This window comes from Solea solea, chromosome 4 (genome assembly GCF_958295425.1).
Source record: "Solea solea chromosome 4, fSolSol10.1, whole genome shotgun sequence".
Taxonomy (NCBI): domain Eukaryota; kingdom Metazoa; phylum Chordata; class Actinopteri; order Pleuronectiformes; family Soleidae; genus Solea; species Solea solea.
This window is the reverse complement of record NC_081137.1, coordinates 23,115,864-23,143,607: the sequence shown is the minus strand read 5'-3', so window position 1 is coordinate 23,143,607 and position 27,744 is coordinate 23,115,864. Positions and strand designations below refer to the sequence as shown.

Here is a 27,744-nt window from a genome sequence, read left to right as displayed (position 1 = left end):
GACAATGAACCTGATGCTGATTAGACGAGAAAGTGACAGAAGACTGTACCAGTGAAGCAAGCATAGACTAAGAAAGCCAATGGCAGAATTCGAATGCAGGATACATACACAGATTTTAATTTCAATGTGTATAATTTCAATACTTTAGACCCATATGCTGTCCTAAAGGCTTCTGTTACCCCTCGACTACTCCGTTCATCAAAGGATTGTCTTCTGGCGGTTCCAAGACAATCCAGACTCCTTGCATGTGTCCCTGTCTGTCTTCAAGAAGCTCTTCCAAGAGCATCTTCTGTCCGAGCACTTACCTTATACCCAGATCTATCTTTTTAGCTTATTCTTATGTAGCTTATTTCTCTTTTCCTCTGGGTGGACTGACACAACCAACAAAAACTGCTTGATGTTTTCGCCATGGAACGCTCGTGTCTCATACTGTATATTGCTGCAAGACATTTTACTACTAGAGTAAAAAAAAAAAATCACTATTTATTCAGACATCCAATCTGGAAGCACCTCTCCCAGGAGACAGAATTTACAATTCAATTGGCTGTCTTGAGTCCAACCCTATATTCCCTCCTTGGGCAGTGTGAAGGGAAAGGACTAATGTGGCTTTTTTTGTCGTGTAACCATCCTTTGGTGTGTGAGTTTTCGATTGCATGTAAACAGCTCGCAGCTCATGTACACAAAGACAATATAACGGGCATTTGAAACATGACTGCTTGCTCACTGAACCTTTACAACTGCAGCGTTTACAGACTCTGATGTCTGTCCTCACTGTTGCATAATGCATAGACTTCTCTGTTTCAAATCATAAACCCTCATACCTGGTCAAGTCATCGTCCAGAGTGTGATTGTGCACAAAGATGCAGCAGGCAGTGGAAACGAGTGTGAGGCTGCAGCAAAGGGACGTGAGACAGAGAGAGAGAGCGAGAGACTGATAGAAATCTCAGGAGAGGTGAGTCCCTCGAGAATTCAGAGCTGGGAGAATTGGACGTGACATGAGGGAGCTGGAATGTGTCTGAAAATGACTCCTGTTTGGCTGATATGAAGCTGCTCAGTCTCCTCTGCCTTGGAGAATGTAAACCTCCACATTTTACAGAAGGCTCAACAGAGGTTAAATTCAAATAAAATGATTTCTCCCTTGCAGTAAAACTATAGTGCCCACTTAACTGATGGTCAATGTTCAAGCTTTCGATTATAAAATGCCCTCCGTGTGCAGAGTGGCTCTCGTTTGAAGCATTTGATTATTGGCAAAAATATTGCACCATTATTTTTTTCCACAATGTTCCTCGAATTGGAACAAACATCGAAATAACTGCCACTTTTCTTGCTATCACCAAACAGTTATCAGTTATTATCGCCCACGGCATTTGCTGCACGTATACTCATCACATGCAATTCTCTACATAGAACTGGAAAAGAAAGAGATGCTGTATAAGCCACAGAGGTGATGGAGGAATCGTGAGTATGAGGTCGTGTAGTGTAGAGTGTAAGCTGTAAGATATCACATACAGGGTTTGATATGTGTAAGGCCGTCAATGTGAATGCTACCTTTTGTGTGATGCAGGGAGCGGTTGCATTTGCATTAAAGCCTGCAACACTAATTTCATGCACAGACTGTTCACTGCCCATCGAGGTGGAGTTTCTAGGGAAACTCGGAGACACAGGGAAGAGGGCGTGCAATAAATTCCTCCACACGATGCTTTCTGTGAAAGTCACATGTCTTAAAAATGCAAAATCAAGAGAAAACACGGTAATCTTTGCCTCTGAGGGAACAGTGACAGAGCGAGAGGGGATGGAGGAGGAGAACTAGGCAGAGAGTGAAAGAGAGAAAAAAGCCTCCACTCTTTGCTCCTCTGCAAGCAAGAAGCAGCTTTATTACGTAACATTCTCAGGGCTTGGCAGCTCACATGCTTTTAAGGGAGCCGCACACGTTCCCCTGCACCTTAAGTCTAATGGAAGGGTGGGAGGAGGTGGAGAATTAAGAAAAGAGGCAAAGAGAGGACATGTTTGAAGAAGTGACGAGGAACCAAAGCAGACGTCGGCTGTGAGATGCAGTTTTTGTGACTTGAAGATAGACTTCAGCCAATTACTGCTCCCACTGTGACTGACACTAATATTATCATATGATTATTAACAATAATGTGCAAATGAAATGACATGCTTCACAACACATGCTCGCAACAGTGGGAACATTGTGATATTAGTGTAAATGCTTGTGGTGCACTTCAAAAAACACGTTTTTTATTGGTCGGTGATAAACAGCACAAGGACAGAGGGATAGCCACGTCTTTCATTTGTTTTCTTTTTATTTAAAGACTAATGCAGAGAATCAGATTCTACAGGGCCATATCATAACCAAAAGAAACAAAAGAAAACATTTACAGAAGGTTCACCGTTTCATCTACATCAGAACATCAGAACCTTGAGTCCATATCACTGAACTGCAAACACATTCCTGTGTACAGTATTCAGGTGTGTGTGTGTGTGTGTGTGTGTGTTTGTGTGCACTGTGAAAGTGTATGGATGTTGTTGTTTGTGTACTGTACAGCCTCACTCTACTTCTTACTCTAATCAACCTTTGTGCTTTAGAAAAATTAGTTTGTTGTTTGTTTTTTTTTACATTTCAGTGAAAATCAGAACACATTTGCTTGATAAAAATACAAGAAAAAACAAAACAAACAAAAACAAAACTCCAGTAGGTATTTAGGAATGACCAAAACCTCACTGTTGAAAAGCAAGAGCTGCTGAAAACTGCAATGGACCTTGCATCAAACGTAGTAAAATAAATGACTGATGGGCCGACAGATGTGATATTTACACGCGCATGAGTGTGAGGGTGAACGTTGGAAGCTCATAATTGCACTGTGCCTCATATTTCACATTCCCTTTTGAGTGTAAATGGTCTTCAGTGTTTGTTTCGTTTCTGCTCGGAGTCCAAAACGAGGGCTTATCAAAAACATTCCTATAGACGGGAAAGTGTACAAAACTCCCTTTTTCCCTTTTTGTGGAGTCAAAATTCTGGCGCTCGCTGTGATATCGTTGAGCTTTTGGAGCAACGTAAATAAAATGATCTCGACTTTTAGAACAACAAACACGCTCAAAGTATGAACAGAGAGATTATTAACACGGTGATCTTGTTGCACTTTTGCTCCCGGTTTCTCACGTCTGTTACTTTATTGCAAGTCTCTCGATAAAAAGCGCAAAACGACGACGACGAGAGCCGTTTTCTCCTCAACCATCGACACAAAAAAACAAAAAACAAAGCGGAAACAAAAGAGATAATCCACTGTTTTCTTTGTAGTAACCCTGTATAGCCATGGTTGAAAAAAGAAAGGGTGATGGTTTGCACAGCTGATATATATGTATATGTATATATATATATATATATATATATATATATATATATATATTCTTTTCTTTAAGTAATAGTAATCTGAAACACAATGGTGAGGGAGAGAAGGTCAATGGTGTGGTTCAAAGCTGTCCTTGCATAGCACAAAGCTGATAACATCAAAGTAAAATGTCATTGTTCTCCTAAAATGTGCAAAACAATATGTTGGTAACGCAAAAACAATATTCATCATCATTTAGCTAATATCTTCATTGATATAATCAAATACTGTATAGATTATGTATTTTACATATGTATATATAGTTGTTGTTTTTTTCTTTTCTCCATGATAATAAACATACATACAATAGTTTTAGAATTCAGATAACCTTTATACAACTCTGCAACCTGAACTTTGCATTTCATTGACCCTCTGCTTGTAGGTTAAGTGGCTGGGAAACGGTCCATGTCTGCCATTAGGGGATGAATTCCATAATTGTCATAATGTTGATGCAAATAATAACAATAACAACATCCACCAGTGTTTCCCTCTGGTGGAAGTGTGATCTCTTCGCCTCAGTGCACAACCACACCGAGAGTTTTAGTTGTTTTATAACGCAATACAATGCACCGCCCACTTTCCAACAAGACATAAGTGGACACGCGATGCGTCGCCTTTAACCAAATCAAAAATAACTTCTATAGACGTACAGCATGTTGGACAAGTGTAAAGCTACAACGGATATCGCCCCCAAGACTGAGTGTCAGGTTCAGTTCCTATAAGCAAAGCCCTTGCTAATCAATATTGCTACATAAACGTAATTTAAATGGACCATTCGGAAACCTTAACGTGCCACAGCGGAGAAGATCTAAAGTATCCAAAGAGTGTTTTCAAAAGAAAAACAAACAAAAAAAAAAAAACAAGCAAGCAAAAAACAAAAAAAGCATTCTTTTTACATTTGTGTTCGTTTCTGTTGGTTTTTCTCGGAAGGGGGATTGACATCATGCTACAAAAATATATTCATCTTCGTCACTATCGTAGAACTACAGGACAAGTCCTCTGTGCGGAAACACAGCAGCGGCTAAAATAAGATTACTGTGCCACTTCCACTCAACGTCTCCTTCCTCCCCTTTTGTCTCTCTCTCTGTCTCTGTCCCTGTCTCTTGCTGTTGCTCACCAACTCGCAGCAACAAATGAGTCCAAACGGGCATGTGATACTGAAGGCAGTGTAGCTGGTACTGTCTGAGTGTTATATTTCTATTCTCAGCTGAAGGGAGACACAGTGGGATGGGAAACACAGATGCGCCATCAATCAACAAAGTAACTGCCATCACGCCCACTGAAACTGGGGAAGGCACGTCTTCTCAGAGTGCCCCGCCTCTCTTTAATCCATGCTGAGTGTACTTTGATATTAACGGGGGGTTTTGGCAAATTAGGCCCTGTTATAAATACTCAAAATCTAAAAAAAGGAGTGTGTTTGAACTCTAAATGTTAAACGTACTGCAGGATTTGAGCAGATTTTTATTTTATTTTTTTTACATTCTTACTCATCACTTGTCAATCTCAGTTTACGCCGCTGCTAAAAGTCGCCGCCTCTGTCATCGGTGTCGACACAAACGCACGGCTGAACAATATTTAGCTTGGTTATGAAAGCGCAGCGCTGCATGGAACACGAACGTGGTGAGAAACAGTCACTTAAGGATGAATTAGATCACTATATATATATATCTATCTATATATATCTATATAGATAGATATATATAGATATATTTTTTCCGTAGAAAGTATCATGAACATAAATAAAAATAAATAAAATGGAATTTTTTTTCCCAATGTATTCAATAAATATACCCTTTAGTTACATTTTGCAAAGCTTAAACAATATTGACATCTCTAACACTTGGTGATATTTACAATGCTGTCGAAGGAAATCAGTGTTTAAACGCTGAACACGGATGATTCTTTTTTTTTTTGTATTTTTGATCTCTAAATAAATGGGTGTGTCCACTGAGACATGTTTTATTGCTATTGCAGAAACCCTAACATATCTTTTGAAGAATGATATAATTAAATCTCGTAAAACACCGAACAGAGGATGGATAGACTGGAACAGAGAGAGCGTCGCATTTTTTTGCTGATGATGCCAAAGAAACCAAGCCATCAGTCAACGTTGATCTGTTTTTAGAAAATAAATATAAATAAATAAATAATAATAAATACAATGACTTGCCCATGCATATACACAAGTGCGTTTACCAATGTCTGTGACAATAATATGTTAAATTAAAATAGAAAAAACCTTTCAAAGGAAATAAGAAAAACAGAGAAACAAAAGCCCATTTACAGATTTGGGTTATGTGCAGTTGTAGAATAGCATTCTCTTGGCTATATATTTATATTAGTATTTTCTTAGTAGCATCATCCTTGACCCTCCAAAAGTCAGTACTGTCGTATTCTTTTTTCTCTATTTTGTATTTTTCTCAAAATCTTCAAAATTTTGGTAAACACAGAAGCACTGCAACGACTGGGAATTCAAACCAGCATGGACACCATGTTTGTTTGAAAATAAACTTCTTCTTTTTTTCTTTTTTTTCGTAAGGATGACTAGTAAAGAAAACCAAATAATAAGATATCTTTTTTTTTTTCTTTTAAAAGGAATGAAACATGGATTAGTGTGGATCGACCCCCTGCAGTTTGGGCTTCTTATTCAAGTAAGTTGCCCAGTAGACCAAGTTAAAGGTTCCAAAGAGCAGGGGGAAGGCTATTCTGGCAATCCTGTCTATCTTGCTCACACTGTTGAATGTTTTCTTGGCCTCAGGAGGCTTGGGCTTTGGCTCCTCCTTGGGCTCAGTGGGGGGCGGCGGTGCGCTCTTGGCAATCGTGGCCAATCCAGGGTCCCTGGCAATGTTGGGTGCGAAGGCCGTAGCAGTGGCAGCTGGGTAGGCTGTGGTGTTGTTCTTCTTGAGGAGGGACTCCTTCTTTTTCTTTTGCTATTTTTGTGGGGGAGGGCGGTGGAGTGGGGGGGGGGGGGTGTGAAAAAATAGTTTAGGTTACAGATTATCATCAGTGTGTCATATATCACAGATACATTCCTGTCTGTTATTGACCATGTGTTTAGGAATGCCGCTTTTCGCAGTTCGATCCCCACCCCAGAAGTTTCCCCCAGACTGGAATGATCCATTGCGTCTTTGATTACTTGTAATTGAATCAATCACTTATGGTGGAATGTAGTGGTTCCCTCTTTGGTCAGTCCAAAGTGTCTCCTCAAAACGTCCTGTTTGCATTGGTTCACGTTAACACACGCGAGCTCACTTCAAACATTGTGTGTCACATGGTCTCAGTGTGAGAGGTGATCGGGTCTGAGCGGTTCGTCGTCATATACCTCCGATCATTTAAAAACATCTTCAGAGTAAATGTCAACCCAGACACCAGGGCTATTCTTCCATGTTTAAACCTATATCTGCCATCCCAGCTGCAGAAGGTAAACGTAGGTTCACTTTTATTTCTCATCGATATTTAATCATAAAGTTATTTTTGATCAATTGGAGTCAGATTTTAGTGTCTCTAGATATTTCCTCCCCTACAGTACCACTGGGCACATGACAGATCGGGCGTCATATTCTCCGTTCTTTGGACATCTTTGAACTGAAGTTGGAGTTTTTTAACCCTTGGATGCATGACCTACCAATACTTCACTCCATTTCACTTCCATGAGTGGGGTCAAAATAACCCCAATATAATCAACACGTTTTTACAATTAACTTAAGAAATGTCTTTCATTTTGGTTAAAGATGATGACTTTCATTATATTTTGGATATATTTTAAAGAGTGATTTAAACTTAGGGTAACCCTTTATACTGACAGCCAAAGATTGATAAGAATCAAAAGTTCCTAGGAGATTCCTTAAGAAATGCTTGGGGTCATCTTTGACCCCGCTTATGGAAAAGTAGGGTAGTGATACAAAAACTGCAATTTCTTAAAATTAATGGAAAAAAAGTTAAGGACATAGGAAAATATAAAAAAACTAACCTCCTTTAAATGAACAATTACTGTAGAGGAAATCAGTATTAGTGTCCTGATCCAGTAGTCTGGTGAGCAATAAGTGCAAGAGAACACTTCCCCGTTACAGAGGAAACTGAAAAATGAAACCAACTAGAATTCAGAATAGAAACATTAATATTTCCCTCCGTTCATTGAGTGCTGTGCTGCTAACTGCAGCGCTGAGGCAAGTGGAGCAGAAAGCAGGAGACGAACACTAAACTATTCATGTTCACGTCATGTTACTCAAATTGCATTTTCTATGAGACAAGCTCACGACAACAGCTAAATGTTTCCCTGCCTGGCCGCAATCCTTCAGCGGTTAAGTGTGAACTGTCCCAGCGCAAAACAAGGTGAATTTTTAAGTCATTTTGATTGTGTTTTGGTTTCTGTGAAGTTTAGATGTGAGTAATAACAAAAGGAGGAGCTGTAATTACCTTCTCTGGCACCACACTCTTTCCATCCCAGGCGTAACCCCTCTTGGTGAAGTAGTTGACCGTGGCAAACTCGATGAGGGCCGAGAAGACGAACGCATAGCAGACGGCAATGAACCAATCCATAGCTGTGGCGTAAGCCACTTTAGGCAGAGAGTTCCTGGCACTGATACTGAGCGTGGTCATAGTCAGGACGGTGGTCACTCCTGCAGGGAGAGCGAGCAAAGCAAAGATCAATACACAATTATGATCTCGGATCATGTTGTTACTCACGAGAGTCCATATCTTTTCACACCAAATCAGATAAAGTCATATAGAAAATAATGACGGGGCATAAAGTTGAACACTGCTGATATAAGTTACCATAGCACCGTGATGGGAACAACATTTTGGTGTATATAGAATTACCACTCGCTTCATAAACAGAACGAGCTTACCGATATTTCACATTCATCAGAAAATGGTGGCGACATCAGATGCAGATCGAAGAGCTCAGAGCTCAGAGATGCGGCTGCTGATTCCTTGTTACCGAGCATTTGCAATTAAATGAACAATTCTTTTGTCACAAGTGCAATCCTCATATTTGGATTTCATTTCAGTCCAGGGAAAAATGGATGGACTGAGTTACTTAAGCCCCGCCCCCCCAGCAACCAGAAGAGAGGGGAACTGGGTCAGAGCATAATCTAACAATGCAGCGCTCGTCACAGAACAAGCTACTGCAGATGTTTACACGCCAAGTTACATCAGCCTGAGGAGCACAAACAGTCCATCAACGAGGAGAGGTAAAGAACAGCTGACATGTATATCACACCCACACATTTACAATCTTTTATCTTGAAAACATCCACAAAATCATCGTAATAGCTACATTATTATTAAATAAACTTGAAAATAGTTCCAAAAAAATGTAACAATGAACAACAGGGACGGCTGAAACGATGCTGAAATAAAAATGTAAAGAAGGTTGTTCAATATTTACAGAGACTGTGTCAGAGAATTGTTTATTCAACAACCAGTCAGTGCTTGTGAGGATCTATTACCGCTCTTACTCTTTGCCAGTGCTTTTTTTGTGTTTGGTTGATATCGTTGTATACTTTCTCCTCGCTTCACGCTCCTCTGGTTTGTCCAGTTTGTGACTAATTCACGACAAATTAACACAGCGACTCCAACGGTCTCCGATAAAGCAACTCGATGTGTGCTTTAACCCTTGGTGTTCAGCTGTTTCCATATTATCTACAAAGACTTAGCAACAAAAAAGGTGACAATTGATTCCAAAAAACAACAACTGACCCTAATCAACTCCTAAAGATTAAAAATTAAACTGTATTATGTGCTTATTGTGTCGTTTCCCCATGCCTTTCTCTTTCTTTTCAGTTCTGATGAAGTGTTAAGGAATGAATCACAGACTCCTCGTCCTCCCACTCCCTTTTCACATGATTCTGGCATTATTAACTGTGGTGACATGAAGCATAAAGGCTGATTTATGTTGTGTTCTCATTAGTCAGAGCCAAATGAACGATTGGCCATCAGCCACGAGTAAACAAGACACCTCGGATAGATTTACTAGATCTGCACGGTGGGTACAAAGTGTGCGTGGTCAGACATTTCTCGCGTTCGTTATGCCTCCGTGTGGGGGAATAACAAAGTGGGTCAAAGATAATTTGATGCTCGAATTTGCATTGCATGATCTTTTCTAAAAAAAAAAAAAAAAAAAAAAAAAAATGTCTCAGACAAAATGGTTTAAATAGACCAAAACAGACATTTAGGAATAAATGGGAATAACACCTGCCTAATCATGACACTGCACTTTGCACAAGAATAAATTTAACAACGGGAAAAACAAATTCCCTTTCAAACGTTCAACTCCAATATCCTCATTACCCATAACACACAGGGAGGGGGAGGCGGATTCAAACACTGAGATATACGACATGAAAGCCAGATTTGTGCTCTATTAAGTGTGATATTATTGTTGCACCTTGTTCTAAACTCCACCCAGTGCTACAGTATGAGGCTTTGAGAAGTTTAGGAGAAATAATGGAAATGCCTAATCATATATTCACACAGTATCGTCATACTCTTACTTATGTAAAAAGAAAATTATCTGTACAAGCTACATGAGGAAATGCACAGTGGGAATAAAAATGCAGGATTAAAAACATGATTCTAATAAAGTCTAGTTTGTTTCCTTCAGTTTCACTGACAAATGAGAAGCTGATGCCATTTTAAGCTTGACAACGCGATGACAACACTCTGGTGGAGGGCGACATTAGCACCAAGGTGCCGCTGCTTATGCGGCGGGTGCCAGGATATTCTTCTTCACTGGAGAGCAGCCAGTGTGAAGGGATTTTGCCAGCAATTATGCATACCCATGGACACAGCAGGTGCTGGAGCGCAAAACACCGACACCTCACCGTTATTGCTCCGGTACGGTGAGCTACGGCGTAAAGGCCGGGGGGGGCGATAGCATTCACAGGGAACAAATACAAAAACTTAAATACAGGATGATAAAGGTCTGAATCTAACTGGTATTTTGTTTGCCAGCAAATCAGTTAATTTCTTTTTGTAGGGGAGGACGAAGGCTGCACCACTGGGTATTACACAAGTTATCACAAAAGTGCTTGGAATCATATATACTTTATTTTGTTTGACGAGCTCCGTTGTCATGGAAACAAGGCTTCCAACTCCTCCAACGTCTCACCACGAGAAAGAGAGGAAAGGAGAGAAAAAAACCATGTACTCTAAATTTCTCAGGGTGACCGTGGTGTGTGTGTGTGTGTGTTTGTGTGTGATCGTATGCATTTAATGTACATGTCCTGTGCTGCTAAAGAGGCAGGATTCTCCTGTGTGTGTGTGTGTGGTGACAGGTGTGCTCAGGAATCATTTAGAACACAGTTGAAGTTGATTCATTACGGCGTGATTCCTGAGCTGGGTTTAAATATCTCCATTTGACACGTCGTAACTAATAGACTTGAGACTGTTGAAGGCCGCTAATGAACAAAGTCGCTGATCTGGAAAGTTCCACCTGGAATTATAGCGGAGGATCTGGATTCTTCCATTAAATTGAACTCAGTGTGCACAATCGCCGTCACTCGGTGCATATGATGCAGTGCATACAGCGTCTGCTGACGAGCCTCTGTTTGCACAAACGCACGAGAAGACGGCGTTGGAAGGCAAACTTGGGGAGAAACTAAATTATACATTAAAGCTGGAAAATTACAAGGTGAGGCAGACGGATACTGATGAAAACTTTGAGGCGACTGCGATGTAGGCAAACAATCCGAAAGTGTGCGTTTTTAGAAAATTGGGGCAGAAAATGTGAGTGATGAAAGCTGAAAGAATGTAGTTACTCTGATAGGGTTAGAGTTTTCATATATTTGTGTTAACTGCTTCCACAAAGCAAAGCTTTCTTTGTCCTTTAAGATCAAACTGTTTTTCTGAATAAGGTACAAAGTCATCGTTAATATTATTGATCTTTCTCTTTACAAATTCTTCATTTGCTGGTTCCAACTTCAGCGCTTGACTGACAAGTCTTTAACGGCAGGCGTCAGTTAATCTGGCCAATCTGGACCAGTGAATAAACTGCACTGCTCAGCCAATGAATCACAGCCAAACCACAGATGAGAGATTTTACAGGGACATGGCTGTGCTCCCTCCCTCCCTCCCTCTCTCCCTCTCTTTACTCTCAGGATTCCCAAACAGGAATCATTTGACAGCGTAGGCAAAAAATCAAACATGGCATTCAGAACGTGTAATGATGTCAACCGTACATTATTATGCGATGCTTGCTAAGTTATAGAACGCGGTCCCTTTTATTTGTGACATCATTGTTGTGTCTAGGCATGATGCTGTAAATAACCCCGGGTTCACAAACCAGTAGAAGACGCATGCATCGCTGCACCTGAACAAGGGCAGTGCAGACCATACGTGATGCTTTAAGAAGGAGAACGTAGCTACACCTCAGATCATTAGCTGGATTGCAAACTGCCGGTGCCGGTGTCGTGCAGGTTGTTAATGAGTGAGCACGTTTGTTGTGTAGGGAGTTGTCAAACAACTTTTTTTATTTTCCCCTCAACCAGCCCCAGGAGTGATGACACTGTCAACATCTCCTCTGCGCTGTGGCCACTCACTTATTCATGCTTTATCAATAACCAAAGCCTCATGGGGAAGAAGGGGAGGGGATTCAGACACACAATGTTCACAGCTACGTCACCACTGATGTGCGTAATCTGACAAACACAAGGTGTTAATCCTTAATGAGCAGATACATTCAACAGCATCATGAGGAGGGAAACCGATAAATATTCAGTCAATGGCTCTTAAAGAAGAGAAGAAGAAAACAGACTGTAAAAAAATGGCCGTAGATTTTACAGTGAAAAACTGTCAAACCATGACAGAAAAAGACTGTAAACTTAAAAAGAGTTTATTACAGTTTTTGTAAGTGAAATACTGTAAATATATATAGCTGCCGAAACAGTAATTTTTGCATATTTTTTTCTTGTTAAATAACTGCACCGTATTCATTACAGAAATATCCCAAACCTGTATCTTTTGCGTTTTTTTTTGTAAAAAATACATTTTCTTATTAACCATTGTGTTAATTACGTAAAAATACCAACATATTTATAACAGCCAAAACTTCTGGCAACCACAGCTGCCAGTTTTAAAAACAAGGTTTTGTTTTTTTACAGAATAAAGTAGTATTCTATGTTAATAAATGCTGTTTTATTTCATGGAGAAATCCTTTACTTATCCTTAACTAATCCTTTTACTTTCAATAAAAACAGTGTTATTTATACGGTAGAATATGGAAAAAAACCTCTAACCTTTACCGTAAAATCAGTAAAAGCAGTACTAATATCCTTTTACCGCAATGTAAGAAAAAGTTCTACAGTTCTACTATTTATTATGGTAGAATTCTGGCAACCACAGCTGCCAGTTTTTTACCGTAAAAACAACAGTTGTTTTTTTTACAGTGCAAGCTAATCTTCAGAGCCCTTGCTGGGGGGGAGGGGTTGATAAAGAGAGAGCTTCCATATCAGCACCATCAATGCCTCTTTCTTTTCTGTTTATTTAGTTCGACTGCAAATAAATAAACTAACTATAACTAACTATAGCTACGAACTCATCAGCCTTTTAATCGGCACAATACGATAACTCTACCCACTGTTGTGTTTCACGTTGCCTATCCATCTACAGGGCAGGCTTCAGTGGTTATCGTCACATGACTGATGTTGTATTTGCCCACGTTGGTGGTGTTTCTGTGTCAGGTGTGGACCCCCCATCACATCTCAGAGAAGAACAAGCGCGGCGTAATATCACAGCACGTGTTTGTTTATTTGTAGTATCTGTGCCACCTTTGATAAAGTGGATGTGCTCTGGAATGAAAACAAGGCAAAAACAAAGCTTTGAATTTCGTGTCTGCAAAAGGAATTATTTAGGTGCATCTGTGCTCCGGCAGGAAATCTAATATGGAAGCTTCATATTTCGTCTTTTATTATCGTACTTTATACTCCCAGAGCCTTTTTTACTTGTTTTCAGGACAGGAAGCAGGTAACGTCCAATCTAAGCGCGTGTCATTCCGACATAAATAAACTTAATTGTGGGCATTGTAGGATAGATCTTGTTTAAACACGTCATTTGGCAACTGCTGGGCCATAATAAGAGATAATACCACTGCAGGAAAAGCGGTGAAAAGAAATGTGACAACATGAAGGAAGGAGGCTGCGTCAGTGATGGATTCTAAAACTCACTGCGCTTCTGAGGAATTAATTAATGACCATTGTGGGCATGAGTAATGTTTGTCCCTGTTTCTCGCAGTGAATCTCCATAATGAAAATTCTCATTAATTCCATCATTTATTTAAGAATTTCGGCTGCTTACTTTATAATTTCTGACAGAGCGCGGACAGTGAGTGACAAGGACCTAAAGTCGGGATCCATTTTGAGTTCCCGTTCATTTGAATGAATATTCATTCAATCATCCATGGAAATGAGAAGCAACATCTGAGGTAATAATTACACGTTCATAACAGTATTTTTAAGGTGGAACAAAATGTGCAAACATTATTATTTATTTACCTCTCTGTGTACTCCTGCTTGTCTAAATCGTGACTGGATTACTGACACAGACGATCATGAAGCTGCAATCATGATGGGATGTTGTTGGGATCCATAAAACTACAGCTCATCAGGCGTCCATCAGGGCACCGAACCTGTCTCTGCCAAGCTTCAAACATCTGACATATTTCTGCCTCGTCTTATACTCGGTGAATGTTCCAAACACCAAAAGCGCGTAAAGTTACAAAGAACTGAAAATTACACACACACATACTGAGACCATTATAGATGCTGACCTCAATCCATGCCCATGCAGCATTTTATATCTGTGTTTACACTGATTATTGTCTGGCATGACTCTTGAGCATGATTCAGCCACATGGAGACAAAGAGCTGCAGCTCATTCTACCCCTCCCTCCCTCCCTCCCTCCCTCCATCCATGCACAGTTGTTGTTGTATTTCCACGTAAATCTTTGACTCAGATGATAGACAAAGGATTAAGACGGCAATGAAAGGTCATTAAATGATTCATTTTAAGCAGCAGTGACACTGTAACCTCTCTCAAAGAGCAGGACCATTCATCTGCAGCCTCACGTGATGCATGTTATTCACATCAGTGACGTAGCGATAGTAAACCTCGATGTTGCAGCAGTGTCAGAGCATATACATGTGGGTTTTTAGCCGCATGCACGCGCGTGTGTGTGTGTGTGTGTGTCTTCACATCTACTTGTCTGCACACATGCTTGTAATCTCCTGAAGCAGAACCAGCACTGATAGCATGAGGGACACACACATGCCCTAGATAGTTGTTTGAACCTAATCTAGGCCATCCTCATTTCCCCTCAACACGTGACGAGCACTGCAGGTAGCGCGCTGTGTTGCACATGCCGACGTGGAAACAGGATAACAAGAAAACCTGCTGAATATTGTGGAGCTTGCCTGTATTGTGTGTATTTTTTTGGGAAAGCTCTTAAAGTTGTGGGCCAGGGAGACACACGGGGCATTATTGAGAAGAACAAGAGAGAAGGAGGGAGAGAGAGAGAGGGAGAGGAGAAAGTATGGTGAGGTAACTCAAGGACATTCTGCCTGCTGCTACAGAGCATGCTGCAGACTAGCAAAAGCTTTCCTTTTGGGCAGCGTTATGTAAGACCTCAGTGTGAAAGACAGACACACACACGGCAAACACGGTCTCATGCACACACATATGCAGATATGTACAAAATATTCTTGCACACAACACACGCAGGCGGCCAATCCCTCTGTGTGTGTGTGTGTGTGTGTGTGTGTGTGTGTGTGTGCATGTGCCCGCTGAACCACAGTGACAAACACATCATACATGCTTTTTGACACAGATTCAGAGCACAGTAATCTACATTCACGCTGAGCCCCGTGCTTGAAATTGTACCGCAGTGAGCCGCACAGTTGATGAACGCTCGCGTTCACTTCACTGGTGCAGAGAAGAAAAAAAAATGCTCTCTTTGGCATGCAACATGTTAAATATTTTAAGGTTTTTCACAATCCACTGCACATTTTTTTTTGTCCACCCCATTTATATCAGCGAGGGTCGGCTATACTAACAGAAACAATAATCTTTACATTGCCTCAAATGATATTCTCTAAAATGACCAAGCAGTTAAATCAACACCTCTTTATACTCCTCCCATAAAAATAGGATTTATTGCAGGGCTATTGTATTAGCAACCATTATCCTTTAGCTTGGCGCCCATAATAAACTGTACTGCATATATTCCATTGATTCTCCGATAAACATTTTTGAAACTTTCTGATGATTCACTTCTTCATGTAAAGATATTAAGACGAGAGAGAAAGGGAGCATTTAACTCACCGAAGACAGTCCTGGCAGGGACGGACTCTCTGTTGAGCCAGAAAGACACTTGGGAGAGGATCACAGTCATGATGCAGGGCAGGTATGTTTGGATCACAAAGTAACCAATTTTCCTCTTGAGGATGAAGTGGGTCGTCATCACAACGTATTCTCCTGTGGGTCAGCAAAGTCAGAAAGTCAGCGCGGGAGAAACTTTTCACGTGATAGATTTAGGACATGTGTTGTGCCTGTCCCTGCAGTGTATGAATGGTTTATTGTGTCGTGCCCGTCACTTTTATTGCGGTTTATTGGCACAGTCACGGGTGTCGTTTGTCAGCAAAGCCCAATACCCAGACATCCGAGTGTACCCAGTCACAGAGAGAGGACAGCAGTCACATGACCAGCACTGAGTTTCATCTGGACACGGTATGAAATGAGATTAATGGAGTGATGCATGTTTTTTTTATTCATTCAATGAACGCTGCTCGATACAGAATTTTGAGGGCGCTTGTTACTACTAAAGCAAAGTGTTAATTGGCGGACAGGGCTGTGCGAAGCATTACTTTCCACGAGCAGCTAGTGTCACTGCAAGCAGGTCACCCATTTTATGCTGTAATTTTTGCAAGTATCAATGGACCAAAAAAGGGGGGAGGTGTAAAAACGATGTCGTGGCCAGTAGGGAAATTATGAATCTGGGACATAGCTTGTCATTAGCAAGGCAATAAACTGATGCCAGTGATAATGACGATGAACTGATGCAGCGTTGTAAGAAACGAACCATTTGAGACTTTCAATTTACGCAGTGATGAATAAGACTCGGGATATTTTTACTCGGCAACAAGAATGTGACCAATTGCCGATCTTGAATTGAAGCTGAGTATGTGTGATTTAGCTCAAACACAATGTCATTTATTTCACAGTAAACCTGTACCTGTACTGGACTGCACCACGCCGGAATCCACACTCTGCCCCATCAGATCATACTGGTTTAATCTGGATCCATCCTCGGCCACCACCACAGACTGGGCAGCTCCTCTGGTCCACACATACACCACCTCTGCTCGAGTGTAGGCATCTAGCGGGGATGGAAAGAGTTAAAGGTAAACATTATTTTGCTGCTGTGCTTGCTACTAGAGCTACTAGGGATGCATCTGGAAGTAGGTCCTCTATTGACTCCTCTAGCTTTGTTCCATCATTTAATTGTTATCATCCCTCATCTTGTCAAACTCTCTATCATCCAAGTTCCTCCAGCGTTGTCTATTTCTTAATCAAGCAATTCATTCCTTTTCTTTCAACTTGCTAAACTGTCACTTGACTCATCTCACTCATCTGTTGCCCCTTGTCAATTAACCACGTGACGCGATGTCAGTCCACGTCATGCCATTCGTCACCGTACAAGAAAACAAACAAACAAACTGGAAACGGGACTCCGTTAAAGCGCCATCCGTCTTCCCTTGTCTCTGGCCATGCGACCTGTCAAAGCTGTGGTGTGGCTCCACTGCTGCAGAGAGAGAAGAATGCCTCGACTGCAGACTGCAGCAGAAGGGAGATAGATCATCACTGAAATATTTAGGGAGTGAGTTCAATTTAAAGGGTGTTGAAGCCTGGTCCTTTCACTCACACTGTGCAGCTGTCTGAAGAGAGAGGCTCTGCGATGCTCACGACTCTGTTTCACATTTGCTGTGTTTTTGCTAATTTTTTCTCACTCTCACTCCCCCCCCCCCAGCTTTTGTCTCATTCTCTATTCTTGTTCCCATCCTCCATCACTCTATTTCTTCTTAAGTCTTCCCAAGGATGATGTGGTGTAGGTGTCAGCGGTGAGCAGCTGTTACAGAGTGTGCTGTCTTGATAAACACAGTTCGGTGTGGTGCACGCCTGCCAGGGGTCTTGCGGGGTCTTACGGGGTCTTACAGGATCTGGCAGGGTTGAATGGGGGAAACGAGGGGGCCCCTTGGAGGACAGTTCTTCTGGGAGAACAGCTGTTACCACAATGTCATCCCTTATCAGGGACCTGTGCGGGGGTCATGCCTCCAGTTGGATGAGGTAGTGACAGTGTGTCAGTGGCTGTGTGGCGTGTTAGTCTACACTGCAGTGATGTGCATGACTACAGGGCATACTTACAGCTGCCAAACTTGAGTGGACAAGCATGAGCATCCATCGGGAAGTCTTCCAGGTGCATGGGGCATTCTGCTCGTACTGTAAGCCTGGAGAGATTCACACAGAGATGGACAGTGAATGATACTAAAAATGAGCAGTTTTGTGGAAATGGAGGTGCTGATGGAGGGGCACAAAAATGATCAACCCGCGAAAATGTGATTTTTAAATCTCTCAGTGTCCTGTCCTGTCATGACTACGATTGTCTTGCAATCACTCGAACAGCACAGATGTGCACTCATGCATCACCAAGAACAACAGAAAGTGTCATATTTAGTACAACACCCAGGTATAGAAGGGGGAGACGGGTACATATAATAAGATCTAAAATCTACTGGAGCTCTAGAGAACGACAACCTACTCATTTGTTGTTTATGTTATTGTCACGTTGCTTGTCGGCACATGCTTAGTGACAACAGGCTGCGTAGATTCTGATATGATCGCACTCATTCATGTTGCATGGCCACATGTTGGATATATAGCTGATCTAGGAGTATGTAAGTGACACACATCTGATTTGATTTATGTGTCCATATATATATATATGAGTTGTTACAGCCAGGTAATCTGAACACAACCTAAATTCCTCTGAACCGGCAAAAAAAAAGATGCTCCACATCCCTGAGCTGTGGGTTTCTATTTCCTGACAGCTTGGTGAAAAACAGCAAGCCATGGCACCACCCATGACACACTAATCTCCCATCTATCTCTGATCTCGCTCATCTGTGACAGCAATGTGGGCTTAGTCCTGCCCCCTCCCACCCCCACCCCCCCTGCTACATACAAGTGTTTTACAATCCTTTGCTCAGTCCTGCCGTGTTGGCCTCGCTCTGTTGTGTGTGTTATAAAGTTAACGTTGTCTTTAAGGGTTTCATTTGCTTCCTGTGAGGTGGTGACAGGCCTATTATGCATGTTTACATCTTACCTTTCTGCTTGTAGCCATCACGTAACATCAGTGGCGTTAATGCGATCGTGAAAGAATAAAACAGCTTTTTCTGGTGCAAATGTCAAATTGTAATGAAAAGCTATGGAATCATAAACGGCTGACCATAATCTCTCAATAATCTGCCAACAACTAAACAGCAAAAGGATCCCTCAGCCCTTCTTAGCATGAGTTGACATTAAAACACACTGCACCAGTGGAACACGGCGTCCTACCTCATGGTATAGAGCAGCGTTCCCTCCTCTGTGATCCGCAGCAGCTTGTTGGGCATGGTCATGTTGTGGGCCACGGACTTCTTGCCGTTGTGGAAGAAGGTGTCGGGCGTCCAGATCTTGCTGGCCATGAGGTTGTTGAGACGCAACACAGCCATGGGGCCTTTGAACTTTAACCTCTCGTCCTTCCAACTCTGTCTGAAGAAGACGTCGATGGTGTACTCCTACAGGTGGACAACGAGAATAAGGGCAAGTGAAGAATCAACGGAAATGGAGACAATCCAATCCTGTAGTAATACAGTCTTCCTTTTTACTACCATGTGTTTTTCTTTCTTTCTTGAGTTTCTTACAGGATTCTTGGCCTAGTTTTAATTTTCTTTGATGGTGATGCAGGGATTTCTGGTTGGTATCATTTCTCTTTTTTACCGTCTTTGCATTTTAACTGGCGGGTTTTAATTTGACGACTGCAAAGAGAGGATCATTTTTGGTTATTGGTCATTTGATATTGCGTTGTTAGGTAAGTGCCAAATGTGACCGTTGTTGGCATTTATCTTCGGGGGAAGCTTCCTTCCTTGCCTTGTAATCTAAATTACACTTGACACGAAAAGGAAAGCGCCGGATACAAAATTAGGGAGGACATTTCATTTTGAAGGCAGCTTACGACTGTAGCTGGGAGCAGATTTTAATGGTTTCACATGACTGCGCGACAGAGTAAAGAGAGACGGTAAAAATGACTGCGTCGTGGTTTTTTTTTAGTTCTCTTTCCAGTCTTTTTCCACTCGACAACCATACGATAATTAGTATGAAGTGAAACAGAGCTTCAAGGTAACAGAGTGGAATACGGAGAGGCTGGAGATGGAGAAAAAATGTTTCTCGAGCGCTTCCTTTTGACCTTAAAATAATCCTGACTTACATGTCAGCCATTGCAATTAACTGAGATTATGTCAAGTGGAGTACACACACTTTTAACAGTCGTTGTAAAAAAGAAGCAGTGAGACATTTGGATGAGTTTAATTGGTTTCCGGTGCACGGGTCAAAGATCATGCTCGTGTTTGAGGAGCCCACAGCTTTTCCTTTTCTTTTTTATTCATTCTTAAAAGATTGTGAAAGTGCTTTGACACATTAAGCTTTATTCTCCATCCATCGCTTAGCTTCAGATTGTTCAGGAGAAAAACACATGGTTACGTCTGAAAAGTGAAATTGTCTTTCATATTTGAAGCTATTTCTAGAAGATGACAAACACACTTGACTCGGGGTCCAAATTCACCGTATATTTAGACATTAGGCACTTAGGGTTGACATTTCACTTTACACACGTGACAGTTTTATTAACGCGTCACAGTGTAATGGAATTATTTTAATTAATAAAATCTTTTACAGCTCTAAGACTCCTGTCAGCGGTGAGGGCGGCAGTGACATTTACAGAGGCGAAAAAGAGTCTTACCATGTCATGGTCCGAAACTGGCCCAATACTGGTCACGAAAATGTCAGTCTTGACTTCAGTTACACGCTCTGTTGAAGCAGGAAATTGCCATGAGTGACTTACTATCAGTGGCATTCATTAGCCCCTAACTGCCTATTAATGCACGGCCACCTGGCTATATATAACATTCAGTTTATAGAAGATAAAAAAAAAATACATATTCAGAATTAGACATGTCCACACAAACACACACCTCCATAAAAATACACATTTTGGATGTCAATAACAATTTGTGCCGTGTTGGTTTCAGTGTCAGCTCCATTACACGGACAGTCGCTCAATCCCTTAACAAATTTGAAAACTGCCGTATTATTGAAAATATGCCACCGGTGCTGCAGCATTGATGGCCAAAATTCATCCAATGGGGATTCATTTTGGAAGCAATAGCGCAGGCAACGCTGTGTGTGTGTGTGTGTGTGTGGGTTCATTTCGTGTGACTCTAAAACTGGAATGTGACACAATGATTTGTGAATTATACCCATCATAATCCATAATTTCCTCCCCCTTGGCTGCTGAACTTCTTGCTGGCCTGGGTTTATTCGCCTGTCTGCTTGACGGCTGCTGCATCACACCTCACACTGTGCGATCCTCAGTGTCCTTCACACATCAATTCTCACATTATATTTGCCCTCTTTTCCTCCTTTTACGCGCTGTTTCGATCTCTTTATCTGTTTCGCTCGGGTTTTTATTTCAGTTTTTTGTCTCTTACATTCTCCCAGCCATTTTGTTTCCCACTCTATCAGTGGACAGCAGATAATAGAAAAATAGAAAATAGGTGCCCACACAATAACATAACAATGAACTGTTTCACAAAATCCACAGAATCAGCAGGGGGGGAAGAATGAGAGTGGTTGTTTTTTTTTAATTTTCACACCAGTATCTGACACTGAAAGCAAACCTACCTCCACACGATGCATTCACATGGATATTAGGAGTCGTTTGGTTGTTAGTCAGCCAACTGTATAACTTCACATGATGTTCACATAAGAATAGATTCAAACAGTCACGACGACAGGGAGAAAATATATTAAATGACTCGGGTTTACTGACCTCCTAGTCCTGGCCTGAGGCGATTGTCATAGCCATCCAGAAGGGTATCTAAGATCTTAGTGAACACTGTAGTGTTATCTTTCTGTTCATCTGTCATGCCATTCTGTCCGGAGCTGGCAAAGGAAAGGAGATTTAAAGTCACAGTTAGAGTCTAAAAAAACCACAGTCAGATCTGCGAGAACAGCAAAAAACTTACACCGAATACAAATCATTATTATTTATCGTAGCAGGATCCCGGTGTAGATTGAAAGATATCTTCTTCTTAAAGTGCATAGATGGAATAGAATGTGTCATCAATCGCATCAGGAAAAAAAGGACAAAATCATAGTCAACCCCTGTGACAATGAGGTTTGGGATCATATTGATATGGGATTATTAAACCAGCATTCGCTCATAGATGGACCAGGAAGACAAATGTTGAATTATAATGCCTTGGTTTAATAACAACGTGTCCATAAGTGTTGGAGTTATTTTTATCAGTGTGATGAAAAACGGGGCACGCAGAGAACACGCCCACACACGGGAAGGAACTCACAGAGGAAGAATAGAGAAATCAAAATAATGCATTATTTATACCATAATATGCTCCTTTAGACCACAGCGGCCTTGCTGAATGTGCTGTTTGAACAACACTGAAACAAAATGCTCAGAGCAATGGCGAATGGTGACGGCAAAGAGTTTGCGGCATAAATATTTCAGGAAATAATTAAGGAATACGGCCTTTAATTACAATGTGGATCATATAGGACATGTATTGTATAAGAGGGATTCTCAGGGAGTGCATGCACTGCAGGGGTCTGTGCGCACACGTGTGGGCCTGTGTTGTCTTTGTCTGTACATGTGATAAAGCTGATAATACCCTGATGAAAGTCTCAACACTGTAATATATGCTGCCGGGCAATCATCCTTCCCCCTTCCTTTCATAGTCAATAGCGTTCGGTTTGATTGCATGCTAAATAAACAGCAAGTGTTTGGAAACAAGCTCTGCAAGCTGAGAGGCTCAGAGGAGACGGGGAGGTCATCGAGATTAGTTAGCAGGGGACAAAGAACAGGAGTCAAGAGAAAGTGGGAAAGAGTGGCATATAGAAGATCAAGGATGTCAAAGGAGAGGGAAAATTATGGCCATAACAGAGTTAAACGAGAGGGAGTGATGTTGAGTGAAAGGGTGGATACTGTGAAACTGGAGAACGGTGTTACACAGATGCAGCGTATAATTCACAACTGTGGGATGAGAGCGTATCCTGGCATGTAAACGAACGTGAGCTTGCTTTTTTGAATAATCTGCCTCCATCCATTTTGCAGAGAGAGACTCCCTCCCGCTCTCTGCTGACATAAATAAGATGTCTGAAAATCACAGTCGCGAGTGACACCATCAACTGTGACGAGGAAATGTGTTTGGGAGGTAACAGCTTTGGAAAACTTCCCTTCAAAACAATGACACACAGATTACATCCACGTGACTTCAAGTGATATTAAATGCAACAGGATTTTTATTCCTACTTGGAATATTTATGTAGTCATTGCCAAATTAGAGCAAAACACTGGAACTTTTTTTTGGGGGGAGGTCTGCCTGGGGGTTACAGTCATCTCGTAGTTGCCTCAACTAACACAGGAAATACAGGATGTCCCCTAACACTTCCAAATTCACCAATAATTAAAATGCTACGAGAAAAAAAACATCCTTCCTTACAAGGCATTAATAATTAGTGGAAGTACAGATGAAAATGGCCTGAAAGAATCTTTTACAGGACAGTTTTCTTTTGTTCCTCCTCCAGTTAGGGTTTTATTTTTTACAGTGTACACGTGGGTGGTCGGCCGTTCGTGTTAAAATCATGACAGAGAAAAGAAAATGGAGAAGGAAAAAGTGTTCTGTGGAATAATATACATTGATCAGCCGCCTGCTTATAAAACCCTGTACACCACCCCCATCTACAGGTCATCTGAACAGCAACAGTGCCATTCACACTCATTCTGCCAAACTACCTCTCTGTCTTCCTCCCTGTCTCTCTCAGTCTGTCCCCCTCTCTCATCCCTCTGATATCTAATTAAGGCAATTTCTTTCATTGGTGACACACTGTAGCCGAGTGCTAGGTCTTCCTGATTACTGCGTCTCACTGAAAACCCCCCAAGGTGTGTGCGTGTGCGCGTGCGTGCAGTTCTGTATTTGACTTCAAAAATGCAACTGGATTATACAGTAAATCTTTGGGTGATAATTGCTCTGCAGTTTGCAGTGACAGTCGCCTCAGTAAAGTAATCACCACTTTTACATTCTCTCTGATGTGCTCAATGTGCAGCCACATCAGACCCTCCATTTGCCAGCCAGCGGAGTTTGAGAGTTAACCTACAGCTGTGATTAATCAGTTAGAACAATTCAGTGTACGATAAAGACATAGTGCGGCTAAAGTGGGACACATCACGCCCGTGTCGCACATGTGCTCGGGGCGTGTGAGCTGAAACGTGCCGTGAGCTGTGCAGATGTGTGTATTTGTGGTGTGAGCTGTTGTTACGGAGAGACGAGCCAGCTGGACCATCTCAAGACATCACCACTGAAATCAACCGCCTGTGACACGTCTACTGAATTATTCAATTGTGCAGAAACAGCCGATCCCCTCGATCTCTTCATTATTCTCCAGTAGAACCACGGATTCAGATGATCTCATGGAATTGCAGCATGTTTTTGGAACTATGGCATTCAGTAGGAAATGTGTGAATACAAGAAGACGAGTCACTTGATAATGTTTCCCAGTGTTTGAATCGTGTGGGAATTAATACACTTGCAGTCACATGACACTGGATCTCAACGCTGTCATTTCTAATCCAATCATTTAGCTTCTTCCTCTCTCTCTCTCTCTCGCTCTCTGTCTGTCTGTTCATCTCCTTCTGGTATGGTGACATCTGACACCTCAGTGTTGACATTGAAAGGTGTCTCTGTACATTGACTCCACCGTCCCTGCAGCCACTGTCAAAAAACCGTGTGCTCACATCTGTGCCAAATATTTTTGATGCAGCGTGCATCATCTCCTCTGAACAGCCCAAGACTGAGAACCCGGAGAACACAAAGCTTGTCCCACAAGACTAGTGAACCAAAAACCAAAAAAAAAAGTGTAACACTATGGTAATGTGGATGGTGGGCTATTTTTGGTTCCTCATCCGCTCTCTCCGTATTGCTCTTATTATTACCTCCATGCAATTATAGGCAGGCAGGTATCCTGTGGGGATGCCCCAGTTACAACCACATTAAATATGCTCGGTAACAGTGTGGTCCAACAGTCCAACCAATAGGCAATGTGACGATCATACTGTCATTCCAGCAACTGTACCACTGTTTGGCACCATGCTTGACTTTCAGGCTGTGTTTTAAACAATGGAACACTTAGCATTGAGCGATCCCTATTCAACAAAACTGCATTTGATATGTTGCTAAACATAGTCTGGTCTTCACAGTGTGTACAAAAAAAATGGCACCATTGACCATATCGACAAAACTAAGTAAGCACAAAGCGAGTCACATGAACACTGTGCAAGATCATTCAGATTCCCACATTATTTTAAGTCACCTGATCCACTGAGAAACACAGATGCATTGGTGAAATAAAGTGTGTTCTTCTTACCTTTTCGCACTCAGCAAGCAAGCCCACAGCCACAGAAAGGCCGTCCTGCTCCGTCCACCCATAGTTGCAATATGAGGACCTTTCACCACTGGAGGTCAAGGAGAGAGAGAGAGAGAATGTCTCAGAACATCATTACTACATCATGTGTGAGCCAGTGGGCTAATATTTGCCCAACATGTTGTCACATCTGGTGTCAATAAATGTGAAGCTGGGCTGAAACAACAACAACAGTCACTATGGGAGTGCAGTCTCTGTGGGAGACCTTGTTTCTGTTGGGAGGCTTTGGTTCACTTCGTCACTAACGTTTCTCACAGATTCACTGACAGCACATTAAAGGAAACCAAATGGCCTTGCCCCCATCCATTAGGCCATCACATGACATTTGACAGGCGCAGTCCTCACAGATTTCACATCATCATTTCTGATTTAGCTGTCACATGGACAAAGACATATTTTGTGCCTTAACTGTGGGCAACCGAATTTAAATAGGCTCTCAGCGTTCCAGTGACACAGAGAGGGGACTGGACACTGGGCACAGCAGCATATGGTGTGGCTTTATGCTGTTGTAGTGCATAATAATTAATACGAAATTACAAGGCATCACATCATCGATCACATAACAGCCCGTGTGAGTGGTGTAGCACCTGTGCACAGCCTCCTCTAAAACCCTGCAATGTGAAACACTGGTGCCGCAATATCAAACCAAATCCCCCTAAACTAAGAGCATTTGCTTCCTCCTTAATCATCTAGCTATGATGTCAGCCGGGTCATAAAGTATGTAAAGCAATGAATGGTGTGCACTGTTGTGCTTGCAGAAAAGCCCAATGCCAATCCCACCTTCCAATTTCTGAAAGCAAAATCAATGTATCCACGGAGGAACCAATTACTTATTTATGCGCAAAACCAGTATTTCACACATACACGACCACACATTTCTGCCAACGTAGAAGACAATGCGCCTGCTACTTGCTTGTGGTGTTTCCAAGGTGCAATGGAAGCTGACGAGAGTCGAGGGACTAAGACAAAATATATAAAAAATGAAATGAATCCGTTGGTTCACCGGGATTTGGCGAAGCGGAGGATGATACAGATTAACGGAATGGAGGAGAAAATCCCGCACAATCACACTTTCTAAGTTATTCACAGGAAACATCGCCCTCCCCTTTACATTATACGACACATTCGAGCTCGGATTCTTTAGCATGCAACTGGCATCCACACAAGGCTGGTCCAAATACATGCACGGTGGCTCAGTTCGTGCGTGGCGAAGTAATTAAGCAAAATGTGCGTTAATGGTGTTTTATTCAGTGCGCTGTCCGTGGTGCTGAAAGCCAGGCTGCTCCCCCCCGTTAAAAGACACCGAGCGGTTAAAAAATAACCCATTAAACGCTCCTGATTATGACAGAAAACTAACCCACATTCTCACCAGCAAAACTCGTCTCCGATTCTAGCGGCGTCCAGCAACACAAACGATCCAAATCCGAGTGCCGCCACCCCCCCAACCCCCCCCTTCTTTCCTCCTGACCAAAAAAAAGACGACAAAAAATGGGAGAAAACCACTTACAGTGGATGAGTCGCGGTGTATCCGCTGTCTGCTGCCCGTATCCTCAAACTTTTTTTGTGAAAACCTTTACTAGCCGGACTGAATGAGAAAAAAATCCTGTGTGATCTCAGATCTGACGAATTCTAGCTTGAGGCTGGAGAAGCGGCTGCTGACGATATGCGCAGGTCTCTCTCACTGTTCATTGGCGCTGCTGTAGTGAGTTGAACTCTCTCTGTCTGTCTGTCAGCAAAAAAAAAAATCAAATAAAAAAATCAAAATGTTCTGCTAAACTAACAGATCGTGTGAAGAGAGGTCTCTAAACAGGTTTTAGTGAATCGGTCGTATACGTGGACGTCATTAAAGCGCATGGCACACATTCTGTATCCAGGCGCAGAGCATCTTATTATAACCCAGGCTGTGCCATCCTAATATAAAGACTAGCCCGCCCATTTTATATGCAGCACAATTTAACTTCCACTGCTGTCGTCCTAATCTCTTTTCGGTGGCTGCTAAATAAAAGATCCTCTTATATTTGCAGCAGGGATCCCTTGTTTCTCCCCCCCGATCGCGCTTTCACTCCCTGACTCCATACGTGATGATTTCCAATGAGACAGTAATTGGCATTTATCAAACGACAAGCCTCGCAACCAAAGCAGCTCGGACACCTTATCGACAAGAGCAGCAGTCATAAAACGGTATAAGTACTTACGGTGGCGCAAAACAATAATGAATATGTTTTTTTTTTTCAAGGCTCGGATGCGCGCACGCACGGAGGAGAAGGGAAAAAAAAGACACCTCCAAAAAAATGTTAAGAAAATCGTGTTCCCTCACCAGCTTGCACTGAGGAGACGAGTCGCTCTCTGCAATAAATATCCCCTCGGATCACTCACCGTCTCCTAGAAGCCCACGTTTCGCATTGAGACAACAACACCAGGGTCTCTGTTTACAGCCCGAAATATTCTGCTGCTTTACAGCCCGCGCCACTCCAGACTGAGCTCGCAACGGCAGAGAGCGCTGAGCTGAGCTGAGCTGCGTTCATCTGCAAGGGAGGAAAGAGAG

At 42.0% G+C, this 27,744-nt stretch overlaps 1 protein-coding gene across 4 annotated transcripts; it reads right to left on the bottom strand.

Annotated features, from left to right (window-relative positions):
• Nucleotides 1-2,288: 2,288 nt before the first annotated feature.
• Nucleotides 2,289-27,744, bottom strand: gabra1 (gamma-aminobutyric acid type A receptor subunit alpha1). 4 transcript variants are annotated; one of them, XM_058627533.1, is made up of 10 exons: nucleotides 27,517-27,744; nucleotides 25,143-25,230; nucleotides 21,532-21,644; nucleotides 20,443-20,510; nucleotides 19,002-19,222; nucleotides 17,811-17,893; nucleotides 16,621-16,764; nucleotides 15,711-15,863; nucleotides 7,809-8,011; nucleotides 2,289-6,322 (listed from the first exon to the last, which is right to left on the bottom strand). In XM_058627533.1, the coding sequence occupies exons 2-10, from the start codon at nucleotides 25,202-25,204 to the stop codon at nucleotides 6,002-6,004; spliced, it is 1,368 nt and encodes a 455-aa protein (XP_058483516.1). In that variant the 5' UTR covers nucleotides 25,205-25,230; nucleotides 27,517-27,744; the 3' UTR covers nucleotides 2,289-6,001. The 4 variants fall into 4 exon arrangements, with proteins under 4 accessions (XP_058483516.1, XP_058483515.1, XP_058483518.1 ...); XM_058627532.1 differs by having other exon boundaries at nucleotides 27,576-27,744; XM_058627535.1 differs by lacking the exon at nucleotides 27,517-27,744 and adding an exon at nucleotides 26,707-27,219.

Bases quoted from the DNA above. Each gene is read 5' to 3' on its own strand.
- gabra1 (XM_058627533.1), bottom strand. From the start codon at position 25,204: ATGGGTGGACGGAGCAGGACGGCCTTTCTGTGGCTGTGGGCTTGCTTG. The intron at 21,645-25,142 runs GTAAGAAGAACA...TTCCTTTGCCAG, and splicing joins TGCTTGCTGAGTGCGAAAAG to CTCCGGACAGAATGGCATGA. The intron at 17,894-19,001 runs GTAGGACGCCGT...GAATCTCTCCAG, and splicing joins ACGCTGCTCTATACCATGAG to GCTTACAGTACGAGCAGAAT.